Below are 20,840 nucleotides of genomic sequence, written 5' to 3'. Positions count from 1 at the left end.
CTGCTTTTGAATTTAGCTTGCATTTCACAACCATGAAGAAAATGGGAGAATTTCTAAACAATAATTTTTCTCCACACAAAACTAGAAATTTAGAGGGCATAATATAGGTATGTCTGCACACAACTGTAAATTCCTTAAGTTTCTTAAAGGAGAAGCATAAAGCATATATGTTATCTACTAACTATGCCAGAGTTACTCAAAGTGCAGTCTGGAGATTCCTGGGAGTCAGAAGCTCTTTCAGGGAATATGTGAGGCAAAAACCATGTTCATAGTAATAGTAAGATTACTATAATTAACTTTCAGACTCTCATGATTGAATATTGGAAACTTTTAGGTGACGTGTGATGTAATTCTGAAGTCTAGTCGAGTGTGTTTATGTATTCTTTTTTAAAAAAATTTTATTTGGAGGATAATTTCTCCACAATGTCATGCTAATTTCTGTCATATAACAACATGAATCAGCCATCTACATACATATATCCCCTTCCTCCTGAGCCTCCCCCCGACACCCCTGTCCCACCCTTCCCAGGTCGTCACAGACCACCAAGCTGAGCTCCCTCTGCTATATAGCAACTTCCTACCAACTATCTATTTCACAAATGGTAATGTATATATTTCAATGCTACTCTCAATTCACCCCACCCTCTCTTTTCCCCACTGTGTCAAATCCATTCTCTACATCTGTGTCTCTATTATTGCCCTGCAAACAGGTTCATCAGTATCATTTTCCTAGATGAGTTTTAAATTTTTTTAGTTTTAATTTCTAATATGGTACTCACTGATAGCTATATCTGCATAAACAAAAGCTATTTGGGGGTCCTCAATTATTTTTAAGAATGTAAAGGGGATCCTATGACCAAAATGTTTGAGAACTAAACATTAAACAAACTCAATCTTATTTTCTAATCACTCCTCTCTCACTGTCAATTTCAAAGATTTGTGTATTAATAGGCACCACTTTATCTTGTCTTTTTATAATTTTTATGTGTCTACTGCTCTTGCCATCTCAGAATTTGAAGGATCCAAGTAGAAGGAAAAGCATATCAAAGTGCCTTGCTTTATAAGATTACTCTAAAAATGTTCTGGGGCAAAAGTATAAACTAAACAAAGCTTCAAACTCTCAAGTTATGAGATTTCTGCTTTCTCTCTAAAACATGTACTGAATATTTTACGGAAAGTAAACAGTGAGAGATAGGGCAAAAGTGACTAGGCCTGATTAAGTGACATTTTTCTGAAGATACTTTCCCCGTGTAATTAAGAATTCTTTAGAAAACAGTGCTCACTTTCATGACCTATTTAGAATGGGAAGCAAATAAGAAACAAATACTGAAACGGAATATCTATGATGGAAATAATCCAGCACCTCAGGCTCTGTTTTTTAGCCTAAAAAATAAAGTAACACACTTTGCCACAAATAATTTAATTTTTTCCCTACTTTGATCTTTATTTTCTCAATTCTATCTCTGTAAGTCTTTCCAACTAAAATATGTTTTGAAGAAGATACACAATTTTCAATGCAGCTAATATTAAATTACTTCTATAAAGGGTCTCTCTCATCTTTGAAATCATCTTCCCTCATCCCTATCCTCAAATCCCTTAGGAAATGAAGATCAACTATTTGGGTGATCTGAACATTTGAGTTTTTCCCTAAATCCTGAAGAATTTTGACTTGTTAGAACTAACTGTGAAAAGTCACAATGCTTTTAAGTAAAACTTAATAATTTCCATAAATCATTACCTTAGATAACAGCTTGTCAAATAAGCTATCCATTATCGCTACAAGCTTAGCTGATATTTCAGCTATGTGGTCATGGTAGTCCTACAATGAGAAATAACATTGTACATTAAAGACCTGGGAAACATCTAGAATACTTAACAATTAAGGACTTAAATTTATGAAACTCCAGTAGAAAACACATGAAAAGGTACCTTAGTGATATGATCAAAATGCCTAAGCATACTGTATTGCTTAGGTTGCAGTCGAGCTTCAAAATGAGCCCGGATCACAGGAATGTAGTGCACAATTAACTGCAAACAGCGTGAAGAAAGAGCTGAAGATCCAGGAGATGGATATATCATGGAGGAAAAAAAGGTATTAGCTGACTTCAATTACTGATCAAGTTATGTAAAAAATCAATTTCTACAGACCCACGTTTACTACATAAATGGAAAACACAGTGACAGAAAGCAACATATTTCGTTTTGTTTAAGAAAATCATTTGGTACTGAATGATGTAATGAATTATGCTAATTTTCCCAATGGACTCAAGTTGTGGGTAGAATGGCATGAAGAAGATAAGACAACAACTGATTCTCATGACATTGATACCTTTTACCCCATACACACTTATGTACTTAATACATATTATATTTTAACATTTTTTAACAGTAGTGTAACTTCTAATAGCTTACATTTATTAGACTAAAAATTCCTTGTAATATTTCTCCAGAAGTTATTTTTCAATTATGGTAATACATAAAAAAAGTAAAGTAGAACTGCTACTTTTAGAGCCTTTGGTTAGAGGCACAAAAACACCACATATAATAAAAACCTAAGTATAGTGACATCACTGAAATGCCTCAGCATGTAAATTAAATGCAAGAATCCATACCCAGATTTTTTGTAGTTATTGTTTTTAGTCCAACAACTTGCAGTGCACCAGCTCCAAGAACTAACTGGCAACTTCTTGAATTGAAGTACTAACAAAGGAAGGAAGAGAAAAAAACAACAATTTATTAAAAACTACACTTTATATGCTGGCAATGTGTTAATTCTAATAATACATTCCTCTTTCCTCCTACTCAAGAACAAAATGAATTTTTCTAGTAGGAGCAATTAGGGTTTGTTTATGTAATGACAGAAAAAAAAAAGGGTGTTTCCCAATAACTGTATTTACAGTCTGGTAGGAAAAAAGTTGAGAAATTCTAAAAATCAGTTGTTCAAAAATTAATCTTGAATTTGCATTCATAAAACTCATTGTTTTAGTCATTGTAATTGGATAGTCCTATTTTCAAAAGGATAACAAAATCTTTCTGTACTAAAATATGACAACTTTGGGATAGAATTAATTGATAGATTAGGTATTTGAAAAAATAAAGCCTTTTCTCTATCTAGCAGTTTAAAATATCTGTTAATATGAAATGGCTGAATAAAACTATGACCACAGTTTCACTTCACATCAATGGTTCTGAAAGAATGATTTAAAGAAAAATCTCTAACCTTAGTGAGATGAATTTTGTAAAGTTCAGTGAATTCCTTCCATGCACATTTGAAACCAGTCCAGGTTTTTTGACCTAAGTGGCCTCAGTCATGTTCAGCACCTAACGAACAAATCATCTCCTGTCTCCAATGTCATTAACAACTCTATGGGTGTAATGAGGAATCACTAAATGTTGAGTGAGAAGGAAGCAGGTGGCCTTGAAATAACATGTTGTGAATCAACCACAGCCAAATGTCACAAAATTAATGTCTTAAAAGATACCATGACCTTGAAATGTCTAAGAGTTGGAAGATTACTCACACCCTAATGTATTACTTCTTCCAACTATTTTTCCATAAGAGTGAAATCATACATACCTTCAATAAGTCTGATAGACGAGTGAGCATGTCAGTAGTAACAGATGGGATATTATCCACACACTGGCAATATTCAAGGATAATTCTTATCAACAGCAATACAGTTCTACCAAAAAAAAAAGAGAGAGAGAGATGAACAAGTAGGCACTCAAGAAAAATCTAACTGATTTCGCATACAAAAATCAATAATGATCTTGGCAACTGTTCAGTGATGTGTTTTACCTATAAGTAGAGCAAGTAGGGACTAGGGTAAGGTAACAGAAAACCTCTAGGGTGTAAAATTAAGGAGGCACTCAGTTTCAAGGTTGTGCAATTGCAGGGCATGCACTTTCATGACACTGAGAAAGGGTACTTCCTTAAATTTTGTGCTATGAGCACATCACTCTCTGTGGACACTTGCAATAAGTAAGTCTCTTCAGTAAGGCAGGTATCCCATTCCTTGGTCAATTTAAAAATCCTTGGCCAACACTGAAAAAAGTTTAAGCAGTGTTTCTGATTATATAGCAGGTTATCATAAATGTTGAATTAAGGAAGGGCCTAGTCTAGATTTTCTTAGTGAGATAAAAGAGAAATTGTGGCTTCTGAGAACAATATATCTCCTAAGAAGCTTATTGGTAAGTCACAAAAGGTTTTCCAAAGTTGAGAAAGTTATCAGCTCATTAGCAAGGTATGCCACAAGCTGAAAAGAGACACTACTGGGAGGTTAAATAAGGTTGAAATTAAGAGGGAAACAGCCATTCATTACAGGACATCTAAATTCAATGAGATTCTGAGAAATGAGTGATCCGTGTAAAATAATGTTATAAAAGTCTGAAAGAGAGAGAGCAGTGCTTCAAGGAGGAGAGTATCTAGCCTTTATAACAGCTTAAATTGTTAGACCATACATTACTCTCTATGCATAATCCTAGAGTCTGCTTTACTGGGCAGGAGTCCATTGTTATCTTTTGTAATCTTCTCACTGAATATACAATACTGCCCTTTTAGCCAGAGAGTTCAGCATTTTGGCAGTAGTCTCTTTGGCTTAAAAAGCAAGAAAGACAGACAGCCAGAGGGGACCATTTCCATTAAGTAAGGGAAGAGTAACAAGACACAGTCCTTCCTCAGTAGCCACAGGGGACTAGCTCCAGGATACCCCGTGAATACCAAAACCCATGCATGCTCAAGTCCTTTATGTAAAATGGCATAGTAAAGTCTTCCCTCTATATCCATGGGTTCTACATGCTGGTTAGTGGGATGCAGAACCCGCAGATATAGAGGGCCAATTGCAATGGGTAATTAAGGAAAGAAATGACAATTAGATTGAAGGACTAAGATTACAGTGAGGTTGAAAAAAGTTTTGTCCTACCAGAAATGGAAAAGAATTCCAGAAAAGGAAGGAATGGAAGCTTTAGCTTACAGTGGTTGTACTTTGGAGTTTTGGAGAATATACAGGTTGAGAAAAAGCATAAATTCTATTCACACTAATTGAGTGCTTATTAGGTACCAAGAAAAATTAAAATAGTAAATGATCCCCATCTTTGAGGATTCAGATAATAACCAGGGAGATACATACACAAATAAATAACTCTAATACACTGCAGAAAGAGCCATGATAGAGGCACACAGAGTTACAAGGGGAGGATCATTCATTCTTCCTGGAGGGGATGGATATTTCAGAAAAGACTCATTTAGTGACAAGAAACGAAGAAGAACAGTGAAAAAGAATTCTGGTATAGATAATGGGAGCTAGATTTTGATTCTAATTCTGGCTCCATGTGGGTAATTTTATATTAAATACTTAAGCTTCTAAGCTCCAAGTCTCTTAACCATAGAAAGGGAACAATAATACCTGAAATGTCTATTTCATAGTGTGGTTGGAGAGATCAAATGAGATCATATATATGAAAATACCTAAATTATTAAGTGTTACTAAAGTATATGAAGATATTATCTTAAGTATCTATTAATAAAAGGCATACAGTCCTAGACAAGCAACACTGGGATTTATATTTTTCTTAGTTAACATGAATTTGAAATACTGTTATTGGTAAAAGAATAAAAGACCTAATGACAAATGATGGTAATGGAAATAACTACCAATAGCTATCAACTTCTTGTTAGGTGAACTAGAACTGTGCAAGATGCTTTACAGGAATTACCTGTTTCACAATAATTCTAAGTACAGTAAGTACTATTTCCCACATTTTGTTTTACAAAAAAGAAACTGAGGTACACAGAGTAACTTGCCCCAAGTCACAAAGTAACAGAGTTGCTGAGATTCAAACCTAAGCAGTTTGACTCCAGAGCTCACAACTTCAATATGTTGCATATTGCACACCAAGAAAGTTGCAGGAAAAAAAGAGAGAAAGAGCTTGACACATTTACATCAGAGAGCCACTGTGGCACCCTTGGATGTACCTTAAAGTTCTTGTTGTATGAGAAAAATCAACCAACCCCTTTTTTATTTAGCCAGTAGAGTTTCTAATGGATACAGAATACTACAAAATAAAAAGTAATCCATAAAATTTATTTAAAATTCTTTGTAAGATTTACAATTGTTAATCTAAAATTTCCAGTTCACATCAAAGGGTAACTAGAAGACCTGTGTTTTAAATACTTGACTCAACTAATAAAAATGTGTCACTCACCCAACAACAGCATATTGTTGCCCCTCAACAGTAAGAACTTCAGCTGGTTTTCTATCTTCTGTAGCTAGAGAGTTAAAGCAAATAAAGAGACATGGGTATAAGATGCAACAAAATACTTTATAAAAAATTTAAACTAGGAAGAAAACTGAAAAAGTTCCTATCTAAGGCCTGGAACGACCTCATTTTTGCAAATAAATCTACTTCTTGGAAAACAATTTAGCACAAAGTTAGTAAAGTATATTGGATTTGGAATCGGAGAAATCTGAATTTGAGTTCCAGTATCACCAATTACTGGATAAATGACTTCGAACCAATTACTTCTTTTGAGTCTTGGTATCTGTATCCATTAAACATAGACAACGATATCTATCTTTAAGTATAGTTGTCAGTGAAAGAGATAATGCTTACAAACTGTCTATCCTTTAGGTCTGGTACATGGCAGATGACTGATAAGAAGTAAAAGAAGAGTGTTATTAGTCTGGAAAGGCATAACTAGCATTTCAACTGGTTTTCTTTATTATAATCTTTAGAATACAAGTTAATACCTAAATTCAGTGGAGAGATTATATATTTATTTTTTATGATCTTTATCCAAAAGTTACTTTATTTTCAGCACATGGTATTTTTTATCATTAATAAACAAAATTCAGTATGTTGAAGTGAAAAGAACAGTGGACTGAATTACTCTCTTGAATCTGCCAATTAAACGGAGTACCATGGGCAAGTAAGTCATAATGATTCTGTAAGTTTCAAGCCCCTTTGTTCTAAGACATTAAATATCTACATCCTCATTTCTTTCAAGTAAAGAAATTCAGTGTGATATAATTTCTAATCATAATTCACTCTATATGTCAGATTAAAGTTTCTTGAGGACTGGGGTTGTATCTTAACCAACACTCAATACTGCAGAGAAGTGACTTAGCACAGTACTTAAAAAAGGGCCCTAACATCAGTCTGCCTGCAGTTGGATCCCAGCTCTACCACTTTCTAGCCATGTAACCTTAGGTATGTTGCTTAACCTCTTTGTGCCTTAGTTTTCATATCTGTTAAATGGGAATACTACAGCTCATGGACCTGTAAATGAGATAACAATCTAAAGTGCTTAGAACAAACTGTCTAGCATTGGGTAAGCACTAAATTAACATTTACTGCTATCCATTAAACTTCATCTCCCCAATGCCTTGCTAAGTAGTTAGTAACTCAATAAATGGATGATAGGTGAATGAATATAACCCAGGATCCTTAACTTTGCATGAACTAGTAAAATATTAATGAATTTCTAATAGCATATACTTTCTTCCTGGTCAGAGAAAAATAAAAGAGCAGGGTTTGTAAGAGAAACTTTCTACTGTCCATATCCTACAAAGAGGAAGTGAAAATAAATAGTTCACTCTGTGGGGAAAACACATGATAAATTAAATCACTTTTAGAGTTATGATTTTAATTCAAAATTGGAATGTGTTCAGGATAGTAAACTCCAAGAGTATGAGCTCTCTAGGGATAAGACATGTCTCAGTCATCTAGCATAACACCTCACACAGTGGAAAGTCAATCAAATACAGCTTGAAAGAACAGATGGGTAATAGGTCCTATAATTTTAAGTTTGTGATTTAGGATGATCAGAGTGTCTTATTTTTCTTTCAGTCTTTTCCACATAAACACTTTTGCTTTGCTAATATCATACAATCAATTTAAAAATTGTGACCACCACCCGACACTGTTATCTACTAAAAATGGTCACTAAACAACAGAAATTTACTCGATTTCTTCAATTTCTCCCTCTACTATATTTGAATTACTCTAATTTTCACCTGTTCCTCACCCCCTCTCATTACAGTGGGCAGAGGGAGCCCCTCTCTTGAACCGTGGATTCAATTCCAGGGGTCCTACCCCTACAATCACTTTATGTCACTTTTATTTTAAATCAACCTTCTTCCTCTTTCTATTAAGCATAAAAATATAATTCAGTTTCTCTTATCTTAAAACTCTTCTCTCAATTCCCTAAGCGAATTTAAAGGTAATAGTCTTTCTAATAGCTCTTGTGTCTCTAGCTGCCACTTCATCATTTACTTTCCCTCCAGAGCCAAACTTGAAAGGCCTGTTTGAAAAGGTAGCCTTACACTTGTCTACCCTTCCTTACCTTTTGAATTACTCAGCAATGAACTACAGTCTGGCTCAATCACTCCACTGAATTAAAAAGACTGCAAATGATCTCCTGTGTGTCAAACAAGTGGTCCCTATCAGTCTTTCTCTTGCAATACAGCTGCATTTTATGGTACAGTATACAATTTAAAAATATTTCTAGGTAAAAATATTAAACTTTCATTAAATGCATAAAAACTGAAAATGCAACTGCCTCCTTCATTAAAAACATTCAAGAACTTCATAACTACAACGCATCCTGGTATTACACTTAACCTGACATACAAAAATATTTCTAGCCATTGTGTATCTTTCACAAGAAACCTGATTGATATTTAATACCAATAACAATTTTCTTCTTGAAACTCTAATTTTTTAACTTTTGTCTTCTAGATTGTCCTGCCTCCCTGCCTTTCCTTTGTAGTCTCCTTCATAGTTTTCTTTTTCTTTTTTTTTTTTTTGTATTTTCAAAATTGTAATTAGGTATCTTTTTCTATGGTTCTTTACATTTTGGTTTTCTCTATCATATCACTACTACATTACTTATGATTGCTAATAAATATATTTTTCATTAGACTTAGCCCTTTTAAAATAAAATTATACCTCTTACCTATGTCTCAATATCTGAAACATATAAGTTTACCAGTATAATACATATTCTCTAAACTATATAATACAGTGGTTAAGAACACAGCTATGAAGTTACATAAAGTTGGTTTCAAATCACAGATCTTCATTTGTACCAGATTCCTTAACTCCTGGAAGCCTCATGCCTCCTCAATATTAAACAAGGTAATAATAGTATCTTTATCATAGGTTGTTGGGAGAATAAATGCACGTAAAGCTCTTGGTCCAATGTTTGGAATATGGTTGATATTCAGTAAGTATTTAAAAGTATTATAAATTGCCTAATACTTTTCAAGTCAACTACTTACTAACTAAGCTGGGAATATGAGTTCTAAGGTTTCCAACAGGTACTATCAATTAAAAAAATATTAAGCACTCTTACAAAATGAACAAACAATATAAAATTGAAACAATCTGTGAAAGAGTACACATACCCCCTGATTTTTTTTCAGGTAAAGCAATCTTTCCATCTGATATAGAATCAACAAGATCCTGAAATTCTGCAGGAACATCAGCTTGCTTCCAGCGTTCATTGTCTAAGAGAAGGCTATTCAAAAGTAAAAAGAAAGATAAACTTTAACAATATTTCAACCCTATCTCCTAGGGTGAAAAGAAAAGGAAAAGCCAAGTGAGTACTTAAGACTTATATAATTAAGACTACATGTATCTTAGTTAAATTCAAGTAGAGCCCATGCAATACAAGGCATTTGACTTTCTGTACAGTAATGGTCATTAGCTGTTGCTAGTACGTGAGACTTTTAAAGAAGTGCTGAACAGCTTAATAAACTGAGGTCAATCATAAATAGTACAAATAGTTTGAGGAAATATTTCCCTTTTTATATTTCTTAGCCTAGTCAAGAAGAATGGTAAAACATAATTAACTTCACTTTGAGTGGGAAAGCAAAAGTCAGTCTATCAGGATAAGTACTTTCACAGAAATAAACATTCTAACTCCACTTTCAATAGCCAAGAAATGGTGATTTAATTACACAATGTCTATAATTTAAAAGAAAAACAACTGTCAGGGGTTTTAATTGGCCAATCAATGAAGTTTCCTCTTTTAAATATAACTGTGTTTTATAAAGTAAAGGGGAAAAAATGAGCAGAATGGTAATAATACCTGAGTTTGGTTTTTCTCTCTTCATGAAACCTATTTACAAATTTATTTGCTTGGCTCTGAAGTGCTCCAAGTAATGACATGCTTTTTCTTCCACATATCTGTTCAGTTTCTAAAATGAATGTTTCCATTAATCTGGAAAGTGATATGAATTCCGTGGAATTTAGCTTCTCAAGAAAACCATCCTAAATTTTAAGGATAACATAATATTCATGAGTTAGTATAATACTAAATATGGAATAGCTATAAAACCAATTTAAACAACATTAATATTAATTATTTTATAATACTTATACTAATTCCTAAAAATTATTTTAAGATAATTTTTAATGAAATTTCCCAATACTTTAGTCCCAGAAATCAAGCATTAAAAGTTTAAGATGTCTAAATTTTATTCTGATCCCTTTAAGATAAACTAACTCTAATAAATTCAGGTCGTACTACACAATTTTCATAATACTGGAGAACAACTAATTTTCTTAATAAATTATTTGGTTAATAATACACATATATATGTATAAAAATAGCACATTAATTTCAAATAATTATTGAGTTAAGTCTTTAAATCATTTATTTGAAAATCAAGCTTAAGTTTTACTATTTCTTTTATTTGGGTTATTTTGCATTTCAACACCTCCCTAATTGACCACACCAGTACCTTATTAAGTGTTAAAAATATAATATGCATTATGCAGAATATAGGGATACAAGCAAGGATATATTCTAGATTTTCAAAGTAATTTTACTATGTAAAAAATATATAAACTTTATCAAAACAAATAACCTTAGCTCTTGACATGAGAAATTTGACAGCTCGATCATGGCATATATCTGAGGCACTATATAATAACTCCTGGATATTATTTGCCAGCTTTCCTAGCTCTAAGTCAGTTAATTTCACATCTTCATTGACCCTGAAAATGACAAAAAAGAGATTAAGTCAAGAAAAGTTGTAAACACACTGATCTCCACAGATGACATACCAATAAAAAACAAAAAGCTGTAAAATTTACATTTAAGGGAAAATTCTGTTTTGATGTATCACACAGTTTTAATTTTGTGGCAGGGCATCATATAAGCAAGTTCGGATGGTACACATAAATTTCTCCCTAATCTTGAATAATCTTCTCTCTCTGTTGTAGTATTTTTAATACTTAATTCAGACTCTGACTGGAAATTCTGCAAAAACTATAGCAAAAAACAAACAAACAAAACAAAACATTAGGTACAAGGTCGTATCTATGGCAGGCTGTGCACAGGTTGCCCAGGATGACATAGTGGAAGGAAGAGGAAAGAAATGGAAGGAAGGAACAAACAGGCCCACTTTTTATTTATAATTATGAATTATAAGTTATGAATTCTAATTATGAATTAACAGTTAGATCAACTGAACTAGTATTTCTTGAGCACTTATTGTATTTAAGTCCTAGACACTGGAGGGAATATGTTTTCTTAAGGAACTTACAATTAAATAGGAGTATATATAATATGTAATGCATTTATTCCAATTTTGAGGAAGAAATGTAAAGACTTTTTGTCTTTTTATGCATTTCCCACCCCCCTAGAGCATGTATAAAGACCACGGATTTTGTGCCAAAAATTCAGCTTAGTGTTAAAGTGAAGTGCCTTAGCATAATTTTTCTACCTGGTGGCTCAGCAGTAAAGAATCTGTCTATCAATGCAGGAGACGTGGGCTTGTTCCCTGGATTGGGAAGATCCCATGGAGAAGGAAATGTCAACCCACTCCAGTATCCTCGCCTGGGAAATACCTTGGACAGAGAAGCCTGACAGGCTACTGCCCATGGGGTTGTAAGAGAGTCAGACAAGACTTAGTGACCAAAGAATGACAACAACTTTCAAAGACATTTCAAAGAGGATGTGATGTCTATTAATTTGAGGCAAACCACTTGGTTAAGGTATTGAAGAAAGCTGTTACCTGCTATCCTTTAAAGTTATGTCATTAAGTTTATTTACTAGTGCTTAAAATAATAGAGGGATCAATATTTTTAAAACACTTTCAGATACAGTATCTTACTTGGGTCTCACACTCTGAGGCAGACAAACTCCTACTTAACAGATGAGGATACTAAATCTTGAAAGTTTAAGTGATCTACCCAAGGTCACAAGGTTGAAAGCGTGAGACTAGAACTCAGAATTAGTCTAATACTATTTCTAACCTGCTAAGCTATGGCAGAAAGTGAAGAGGAACTAAAAAGCCTCTTGATGAAAGTGAAAGAGGAAAGTGAAAAAGTTGGCTTAAAGCTCAACATTCAGAAAACCAAGATCATGGCATCTGGTCCCATTACTTCATGGGAAATAGACGGGGAAACAGTGGAAACAGTGGCTGACTTTATTTTTGGCAGCTCAAAATCACTGCAGATGATGACTGCAGCCATGAAATTAAAAGACACTTACTCCTTGGAAGGAAAGTTATGACCAACCTAGATAGCATAATAAAAAGCAGAGACATTACTTTGCCAACAAAGGTCCATCTAGTCAAGGCTATGGTTTTTCCAGTGGTCATGTATGGATGTGAGAGTTGGACTATAAAGAAAGCTGAGCGCGGAAAAATTGATGCTTTTGCCTGTGGTGTTGGAGAAGACTCTTGAGGGTCCATTGGACTGCAAGGAGATCCAACCAGTCTATCCTAAAGGAGATCAGTCCTGGGTGTTCACTGGAAGGACTGATGCTGAAGCTGAAACTCCAGTACTTTGGCCACCTCATGCGAAGAGTTGACTCATTGGAAAAGACCCTGATGCTGGGAGTTATTGGGGGCAGGAGGAGAAGGGGACGACAGAAGATGAGATGGCTGGATGGCATCACCGACTCGATGGACATGAGTTTGAGTAAACTCTGAGAGTTGGTGATAGACAGGGAGGCCAGGAATGCTGCGATTCATGGAGTCACAAAGAGTCGGACACGACTGAGCGACTGAACTGAACTGAAGCTTCCTCTATTCCAACATTTACTTCTATAAACAGCCCAAGTGCTATTTCAGTACCACTTCCCATAAAGCTGGGAAGTTTGAGCTTCATAAATTAATTTATTTAATTATTTATAATTTTGCTTTTAAAAAAGATTTTTAAAATTTTAATTCTAATTGTATCTCTTTACTGTTGACAGGAAAAACAAAAGACTGCTCACAAACATGAACCAGTGTCTGGTTACATATACAAAAGAGTTGAAAGCAGGATCTTAAAGAGGTATCTGCACACTCATGTTCATAGTAGCATTATTTAGAACATCCAAGGGATGGAAGCAATCCAAGAGTCCACTGACAGACAAACGGGTAAAAATGTGGTATATACCTACATTGGAATATCATTCGGCCTCAAAAAAAGAAGGAAATTCTGACATGCTACAACATAGATGAAACTTAAAAACAACTCTGTGCTTAGTCGCTCAGTCCAGTCCAACTCTTTGGGACCCAATGGACTATAACCCGCCAGGTTCCTCTGTCCCGGGATTCTCCAGGCAAGAATACTAGAGTGGATTGCCATTTCCTCCTCGAGGGGATAGTCCCTACCCAGGGATCAAACCTGAGTCTCCTGCATTATCTGGTGGGATCTTTACCACTAGCGCCACCTGGGACACCCCTAAAGAGATTATGCTAAACAAAATAAGATAGTCTCAAAAGGACAGTGTATGATTCCACTTATATGAAGTACTTAGAGTCACTGAACTAATAGAGATACAAAGTAAAAGGGTAGTTGCCAGGGAATTGGTAGGGGAGGATATGGTGAGTTACTGTTTAATGTGCACAAGGTTTCAGATTTGCAAGAAGAAAAAGATCTCCAGATTGGTTGTACAACTATGTTAATACATTTACCACTACTGAACTGTGCACTTAGAAATTGCTAGGATGATAAACTGCATGTGTTTTTTTAACCACAATTTAAAATAAAAAAGTTTAAAAAATCTATACTACTTTCTAATCCTATCCATTATTTTTTCTTTCCCATTTCCTGTCTGGGAGATTATTTACTCTTTTGTGCCCGTATTTACATTGCAATAAACTTACAAAGCTGTAGGTTATTTTGATAATGTAAGAAAACAGAGAAAATCTACCACTAACAAAGATACAAAAATCAGACATCATTTCTGCATGTACTGTATCTGTGACACAATTACACACTGCAAAAACACTTGACACAGGGAAGAACTAGTTAGGGTTAAATGTATAAATACATTCAATCAATCCATTGCCCCTTTGGCAATGGAAAGTGGGTAGTTTCCAGACATTTATGTACCTATGAAACATAGAAGGAACAATTTATAGATGCTCTGTAATCATGCTATGGGAGCATGTCATTGTGGAAAGCCAGAGAAGCTCTAAAGTGCATAGCGAGCCACAATGGAGGTGGGAGGGGTGGGTTAAAATCTGAGACTGCATTTGATTTAAAGGAATCTCAAATAGTACAGGCACATTTTCCAGCTATCTTTTAATATCTCTTCTCTCTTCTGCCACGGTAACTGTTTTAGCTATCAAGTAGCCAACAAGCTGTACACTATTTCTCAAACCTCTCTTACAGCTGGATATAGACATGTGAAAACATTCTAGCCACTAGAATGTGGGATTGCAAATCCTGAATTGTGCTCTTAAATAGAAAGGAAAAATATGGACAAGTTTATGTGATAATAACAAGAGAGCTAACAAAGCTAAAATATATATAGATGTGTAACATCTAAGGCATCTTGGGAGAACAATAAAAGGTAGAGAAATTATCAGATATTAAGGTTAATTAAAAAGATATCATAACTAATATAAAATGGTACTGATGTGAAGAAAGACAACTGAACAAAACAGTCTAGAAACAGACTCATTTCTACATGAATATTTAATTTAAGGCAAGAGGAGTACTATATGGAAATGGGTAAGACAGTCTTTTCAATAAATGGTGTGAGGTCAAAAAGATATCTACATGGGAAAAAAGAAAATAACTTCACACAACACACAAAAATCAATTCAGATACGTTGTGGATCTAAATGTGCAAGGGACATCAACAAATATTCCAGAAAAAAGCAAGAGAATATCATCAAAGTCTTACGGTAGTGAAAGATTTTCTTCAATAGGACACACAAAAAAAACATAAACCATTAAAGGAAAGAATGAATCATAAGATTATATTAAAGTTAAGAACTCTTGTTCACAAAAGACCCCAATAAAAAAGTGAAAAGCCAACCCACAGAGTGGGAGAAGGTATTTGCATCATGGACCAACTGACAAAGGGCTGTGTTGAGACTACATAAAGAACTTCCATAATCAGTAAGAAATAAAAGGCAAACCAAGAGAGAAGTGGGCAAAGGATTTATAGGCACTTCACAAGAGGATATTCAAACAGCCAGTAAATATATGAAAAGTGTCCTCTTACCAATCATCAGGGAAAGAAAAATTTAAAGTATTACACCTGTGACATACCAAAATGTTTTACTGACATGTGAAAGACTGACAACACCAAGATGAATGAAGATGTGGAGAGACAGGAATGCTTCCACACAACTGATAGGACTGTAAAGGAGTATAATCACTTTGGGAACCTATTTGGCTTTAGTTAAATTGACTATTCACATACTTAATCATTCTTAGGTATATAGTCAACAGAAATACTTATGACATGTACACCAAAGACATCTACAAGAACAGTCACAACAAACTGAAAATAATCCAAACTTCATCAACAGCAGAATGATAAATACACTGCTGTGCAGTCAGAAAGTGGAACATCTATATACAAATAAACTACTGCTATATGCAACAATTTAGAAAAATATCACAAATATAATGGGAAATGAAAGAAATCAGAGACTAAAGGCCATAATTCAATGGTTCCATTTATATAAAAGTTCAAAACCTGGAAAAATCAATAGTTTTAATGGTTTCCTTTGGGAAAAAGTGAAAGCACAGTGGCAATAGGGTGCTTCAAAAGAGCTGGTAATGTCTGTCTCTTGGGTGGTGATTACACCAGCATGTTCATTTTGTTACTATAAATTGAGCTGAATGTTATAACTGGTGCATTCCCCTATATATGCATTACATTCCAACTAAAAAGTCAAAACAAAAAAGTAAAGAGAGTCTCAGCCTTTGTCCTCTCCTTCTTCCTACTACAGATGGAAATAAGATGATAAAATTGGAGCAGCCTCCTAAGGCACAGGTAGAAGCCACAAAATGAGATGGTGGATTTACGTTCTCAGCTCTGGAAAAAATTTCCTATCTCTTTAACGGTTACAGGAGAGAAACAAAATTTCTATTAACACATTGCTTAAACTATAAATGTTTTAACATCTCTTTTAACAGCAGTTTTAGACTGAACCGTAACCAATATATGTGAAAATATAAGCCTAAACAGAGAAAATAATATTTTTATTTATAGGTAGTTCAGGGTTTGCTTGATTGATAGAGGGAGAGGAGATGTTATAGTTGACTCTATACTATAACTGCAACCTATATAAGCTCCTAGGCCATAATCTGATTTATATCAAAATGAACAAAAATACTGAGTTGCTATTACACTTAATAATTACAAAATATAAATGATGTTCTTGGACCAAAAAGATTGTACTGGCTTTATTTTGCTTTTGTTCTATTCAAAACACTTAATGGGGTGTATGGATTAGATGGTAATAATGGATCAGTATTCTCTTGATTTTCACTAGGATACTGCAGTTGTTAGAAAGTGTTATTGTATTTAGGAAATATATGCTTAAGTATTTGGGACATCAAGTCTGAAATCTACTGTCAAATGAATGAGTAAAAATTTTAACATGAGAGACAAAGGAGAGATGAAAAGAGAGAAAGGGAGAAAGAGGGCAATGTGATATAGACTTAACTGGGGAAGCAAGGTGAAGGATATACTAGAGGCTTTTTTTTTTAAATAATTCTGGCAACTTTTCTGTAAATCTGAAATTATTTCAAAATAAGTTTTAAAAAGTAATATTAAAAAGACAGTGTGACCCACTTGGAAACTCATGCCTTTGAACAACTGAAAACTGTAAACCAAATACATCTTTACTATATATACAAAATACAAAGGTGATACAGTAAAAGAAAGAAACATAACTAAGGAAATACTGACCTGAGTTCCAGGACAGGTTCTGCCACTAATGACTTTAAATAAGCCATCTAAACTCTCCAAATTGGGGGCATTTAATTAAATCGTTTCTTTCCAGACTTAAAATTCTGTAATTCTCAATTATTTCCAAAACACACCTCCTTACCTTACATAAATTTTCAAAAATATATGTTTCATAAAATTTATTTATTTTTGTTAAATTACAAAAGACCAAAGTATACATGGTTTTTCAATAAAATGAAGAATCAGTTTTATTTAAACCATTAATAAGATGACTCAAAGTCTTGTTAATCTGGCAACAGTCACCATACTCACATAATATCCACAGCTCCTGGAGTAACAGATGATGATATCAGCTCTTTGCTGGATGAAGAATCAGTAGTACATTCTGGTTCAGATACAGAATCACTGCTGCAGGGCTCACTATTTGGAGATGCATTTCTTTGAGAGGTAGTATCTATGGCTATAGGTGTTAATTCACTCTCACTGAATGCATCACTTATAAACATGCCTTCATGGATTAAATAAGCCACTTCTGTGTCTAGTGAATTATCTTTTGCAGCATTTTTCTGTTGTGAAATCTCTTCCAATTCTCTAGTCCTTTGGTTTTTATCAAGAACTGAGAGAACAACACTATGAATGATATTTAAGGTTGCCTAGAAGAAAACAGGATACATTTTTAATTGATAGAAAATATTTTGTACCCAAGGTTTCAAAAGTGAACTGTGTGTGTATGTTTGAGCATTTTACAAATGAGTCAAGGTCATGCATATCAGAATTTCTATCTTCAATTACACAATAAAAGTGACTGATGAAAAAAGAACTGCTGAAGAGATGGGTTCCCTAAAGTTTAGGCATAGGGCTATACTTACAAATTAATTTTGTAAATAGCGATCTCCCTAAAATACAGTGCATATTTCTCTCACTTCTTAAATAGGCTACATTTAATATAAGTTGCCTATCAGATGATCATATTCATTGATGTGCTTACTTAAAAAGAAAACACAATCCCTATTCCTTATCATATCTACTTTTATATCCATTTCTCCTCATCTCACATCTTTTTTCACTCATTCTTATTCTTTTAAATTTCACTGTTTCCATCTCAGTACCTTTGCTGTTTCCTCTGCCGGGAATGCTCTTCACCTTAATGTTTACATACATGTTTCCTTTTCATCACTAAGGTTCTTGCACAAATGTCACTTCCTCAAAGAAGCCTCCTCTAACTCCTACCAGTAATCCTATCCCATTAATCAGTTTTTAAAAAATATCAGTTATTGCTATCTTTTAATTCTTTAGTTCTAGGTCTCTTTCCACTATAGTGTTAGCTCCATGAGATACTGTATCCTACTGCCTAGAACAGTAAGTACTGTGCATGGAGGAGGTATTTAATAAATACTGAAAGGTAGATGAATCAAGAGTAAATTTATGTAAATTAATGTCTTCATGGACTACTAAGAAATAAGGAGCTATATTCCTACTTTAACATTTAAGGTTGAACTCTCATAACTAGCTGTCCCTTTCTCAAAATTCTTGATTTCTTTTTCAGGATCTACATGGTTCTAGGGAAGCAGACTCCAAATGTAAGTCTCCAAAGATAGGATAAGGGTCTAAGGTGGGCCAATCAGCAAACGAACCACCTGAGCTTAAAGCTAAAGAAGATACATAGAAAACAGACTGAGAGAAACACAGGGGAACAAAACTAAGGCTTGATAATATTATCAGCTTCTCTATTAAACACCTAAAGGTTGACCCACCTATGGATTTTTTTTAGTTATATGAACTAATAAATCCCCTTGTTTAAAACACTCTGTGTTTCCTGTTTATTTGGGACTAAATGTACTCTAAGTGAATACATACAGTATTAGACAGATTCTGAGCCTTCGAGTCTATGAATACTGCATATCTTCTCCGCTCATCAGTAACTTCTCTATTGTCACAAACCTGCTCCCTGCTATACTATTCCATTGCTGCTTTTAATCCTTACTGCTGTCTTAATCTTTAATATGCTACCTCTCCCATCTTCATTTCTGCCTTTCTTCTTCCTTATCTCTTCTCTCTTGGTGATTTTCTTTCTAAAAAAATTTTCTCATTAAAAAAAAAGTTAAACATAGTCTTTCTCTCCCCCAGCAACTAATCTGCACCTCCCCCACAGGAGCACAGCTCTGCAAACTGAGTCCACCTTCCGGGAGCAGGCTCAGCCCTGCGTAGCCACTCACTATGCTCCCAGCCTCCTGTCACAGGACTCGAAATGAGAAGAAAATCCAGACCCAAACCAACCAGTGCATAGCATTTTTTGACCACAGTGACTGGGTATGTGACCTAAATTAGCCCAATGGATTAAAACTAAGGACTTTCATTCGATGACTGAAGAAGAAAAAATCTTGTTCTAGGAGGTATAGTATACAAATGTGGAAGACTTGAAACTGTTATATATAGACATTTTGCTACAATTAGGTTACTTTAAAAGTGAAGTCAAAAAAGAGGAGGTAGAAATGAAATAAAACAGTAAAACTAATCAAGAAAACAATGACCACACCAAAACTGAAGTCTATAGTTTTTGGACTAATTTAAGTTCCTCAAGTCAATACATTACTTTTATTGTTTAAATTAGTTTGATTCGAACATTTTGCCACTTTTAACAGACAACATCTTAGCTAATACAATAAGTTTTCTATATACAGTGTATTAGCTGTTCTCTTAGGGGTTCTTCTTCACTGTTTTCACCATATCTACAAGTTTTAAAGGTGTGTGATTATTTTTTTTCCAAGTCCGGAATCATGCTTGTTTAAGAACCCCAGAAGATTTCACAATACATAATAGATTCAACAGTAGGGTAAAGCAACTATACTCCAATAAAAAATTTCAAAATATTAATAATAAAAATAAAGTGCTCAGAATAGTGCCTGGCACAAAGTAACTACCTAATAAATGTATTTTTTTAAAAAAGTAGGTACATGATTTACTTTCTGAACTTTCCTATTGCATCAATTTATAGTTAAGTTCATGTTTAAATACCAGAACAACTAAAATAATTTTTTCCAATCTTGAGAATAGTGGATGAAATAATCTGGTAACCATATTGATTAAGTCTCTAAAATGATAGTCCAGAACTGTCTATGTAACAAGTTGAAAATCTAAGAGTTAAATATTTCTTGAAAAGACTGTCAAGCTTCATTTAAGGATTATTTTCTTTTTCAGCTATACAAATCATTCTAAACTATGGGGTATAAACAATAAACAAAAATTCTAATAAAAATTCAAAATACAATTAATGCCCCCAAATAAACATACAAACTTGTGGTCAATTAATCTACAATAAAGAATATAAGAATATACAATGGAGAAGAGACAGTCTCTTCAACAAGTGGTACTGGGAAAACAAGCTACATGTGAAAGAATGAAATCAGAACACTAACACCATCTACAAAAATAAACTCAAAATTGATTAAAGAACTAAATGTAAGACCGGATACTATAAAACTCCTAGAGGAAAACACAGGCAGAATGCTCTTTGACATAAATTGCAGCAATATTTTTGTGGAGCTGATGCCTAGAGTTATAGAAATAAAAACAATAATAAACAAATAGGACCTAATTAAACTTAAAAGCTTTTGCACAGCAAAGGAAACCACAAACAAAATGAAAAGACTGGGAGAAAATATTTGAAAATGATGTG

General features: G+C 34.0%; 1 protein-coding gene across 3 annotated transcripts in view; it reads right to left on the bottom strand.

Annotated features, from left to right (window-relative positions):
- VPS54 (VPS54 subunit of GARP complex) overlaps positions 1-20,840 on the bottom strand; it is a 103,359-nt gene that overhangs the window by 26,104 nt on the left and 56,415 nt on the right. For all 3 annotated transcript variants that reach the window (XM_043917669.1, XM_043917670.1, XM_043917671.1), the window contains 9 exons: positions 17,477-17,817; positions 10,875-11,004; positions 10,094-10,275; positions 9,408-9,520; positions 6,205-6,268; positions 3,578-3,683; positions 2,613-2,700; positions 1,930-2,051; positions 1,739-1,819 (listed from right to left, as the gene is read on the bottom strand). In XM_043917669.1, coding sequence (XP_043773604.1) covers positions 1,739-1,819; positions 1,930-2,051; positions 2,613-2,700; positions 3,578-3,683; positions 6,205-6,268; positions 9,408-9,520; positions 10,094-10,275; positions 10,875-11,004; positions 17,477-17,817 — 1,227 coding nt within the window. The remainder of the gene's footprint in view (positions 1-1,738; positions 1,820-1,929; positions 2,052-2,612; positions 2,701-3,577; positions 3,684-6,204; positions 6,269-9,407; positions 9,521-10,093; positions 10,276-10,874; positions 11,005-17,476; positions 17,818-20,840) is intronic.

The sequence above is a fragment of the Cervus elaphus genome, chromosome 11 (genome assembly GCF_910594005.1).
Source record: "Cervus elaphus chromosome 11, mCerEla1.1, whole genome shotgun sequence".
In the NCBI taxonomy this organism is placed as follows: Eukaryota; Metazoa; Chordata; class Mammalia; order Artiodactyla; family Cervidae; genus Cervus; species Cervus elaphus.
Note: the sequence above shows the minus strand (reverse complement) of the source record. Positions and strands in the feature narration are given on the sequence as shown.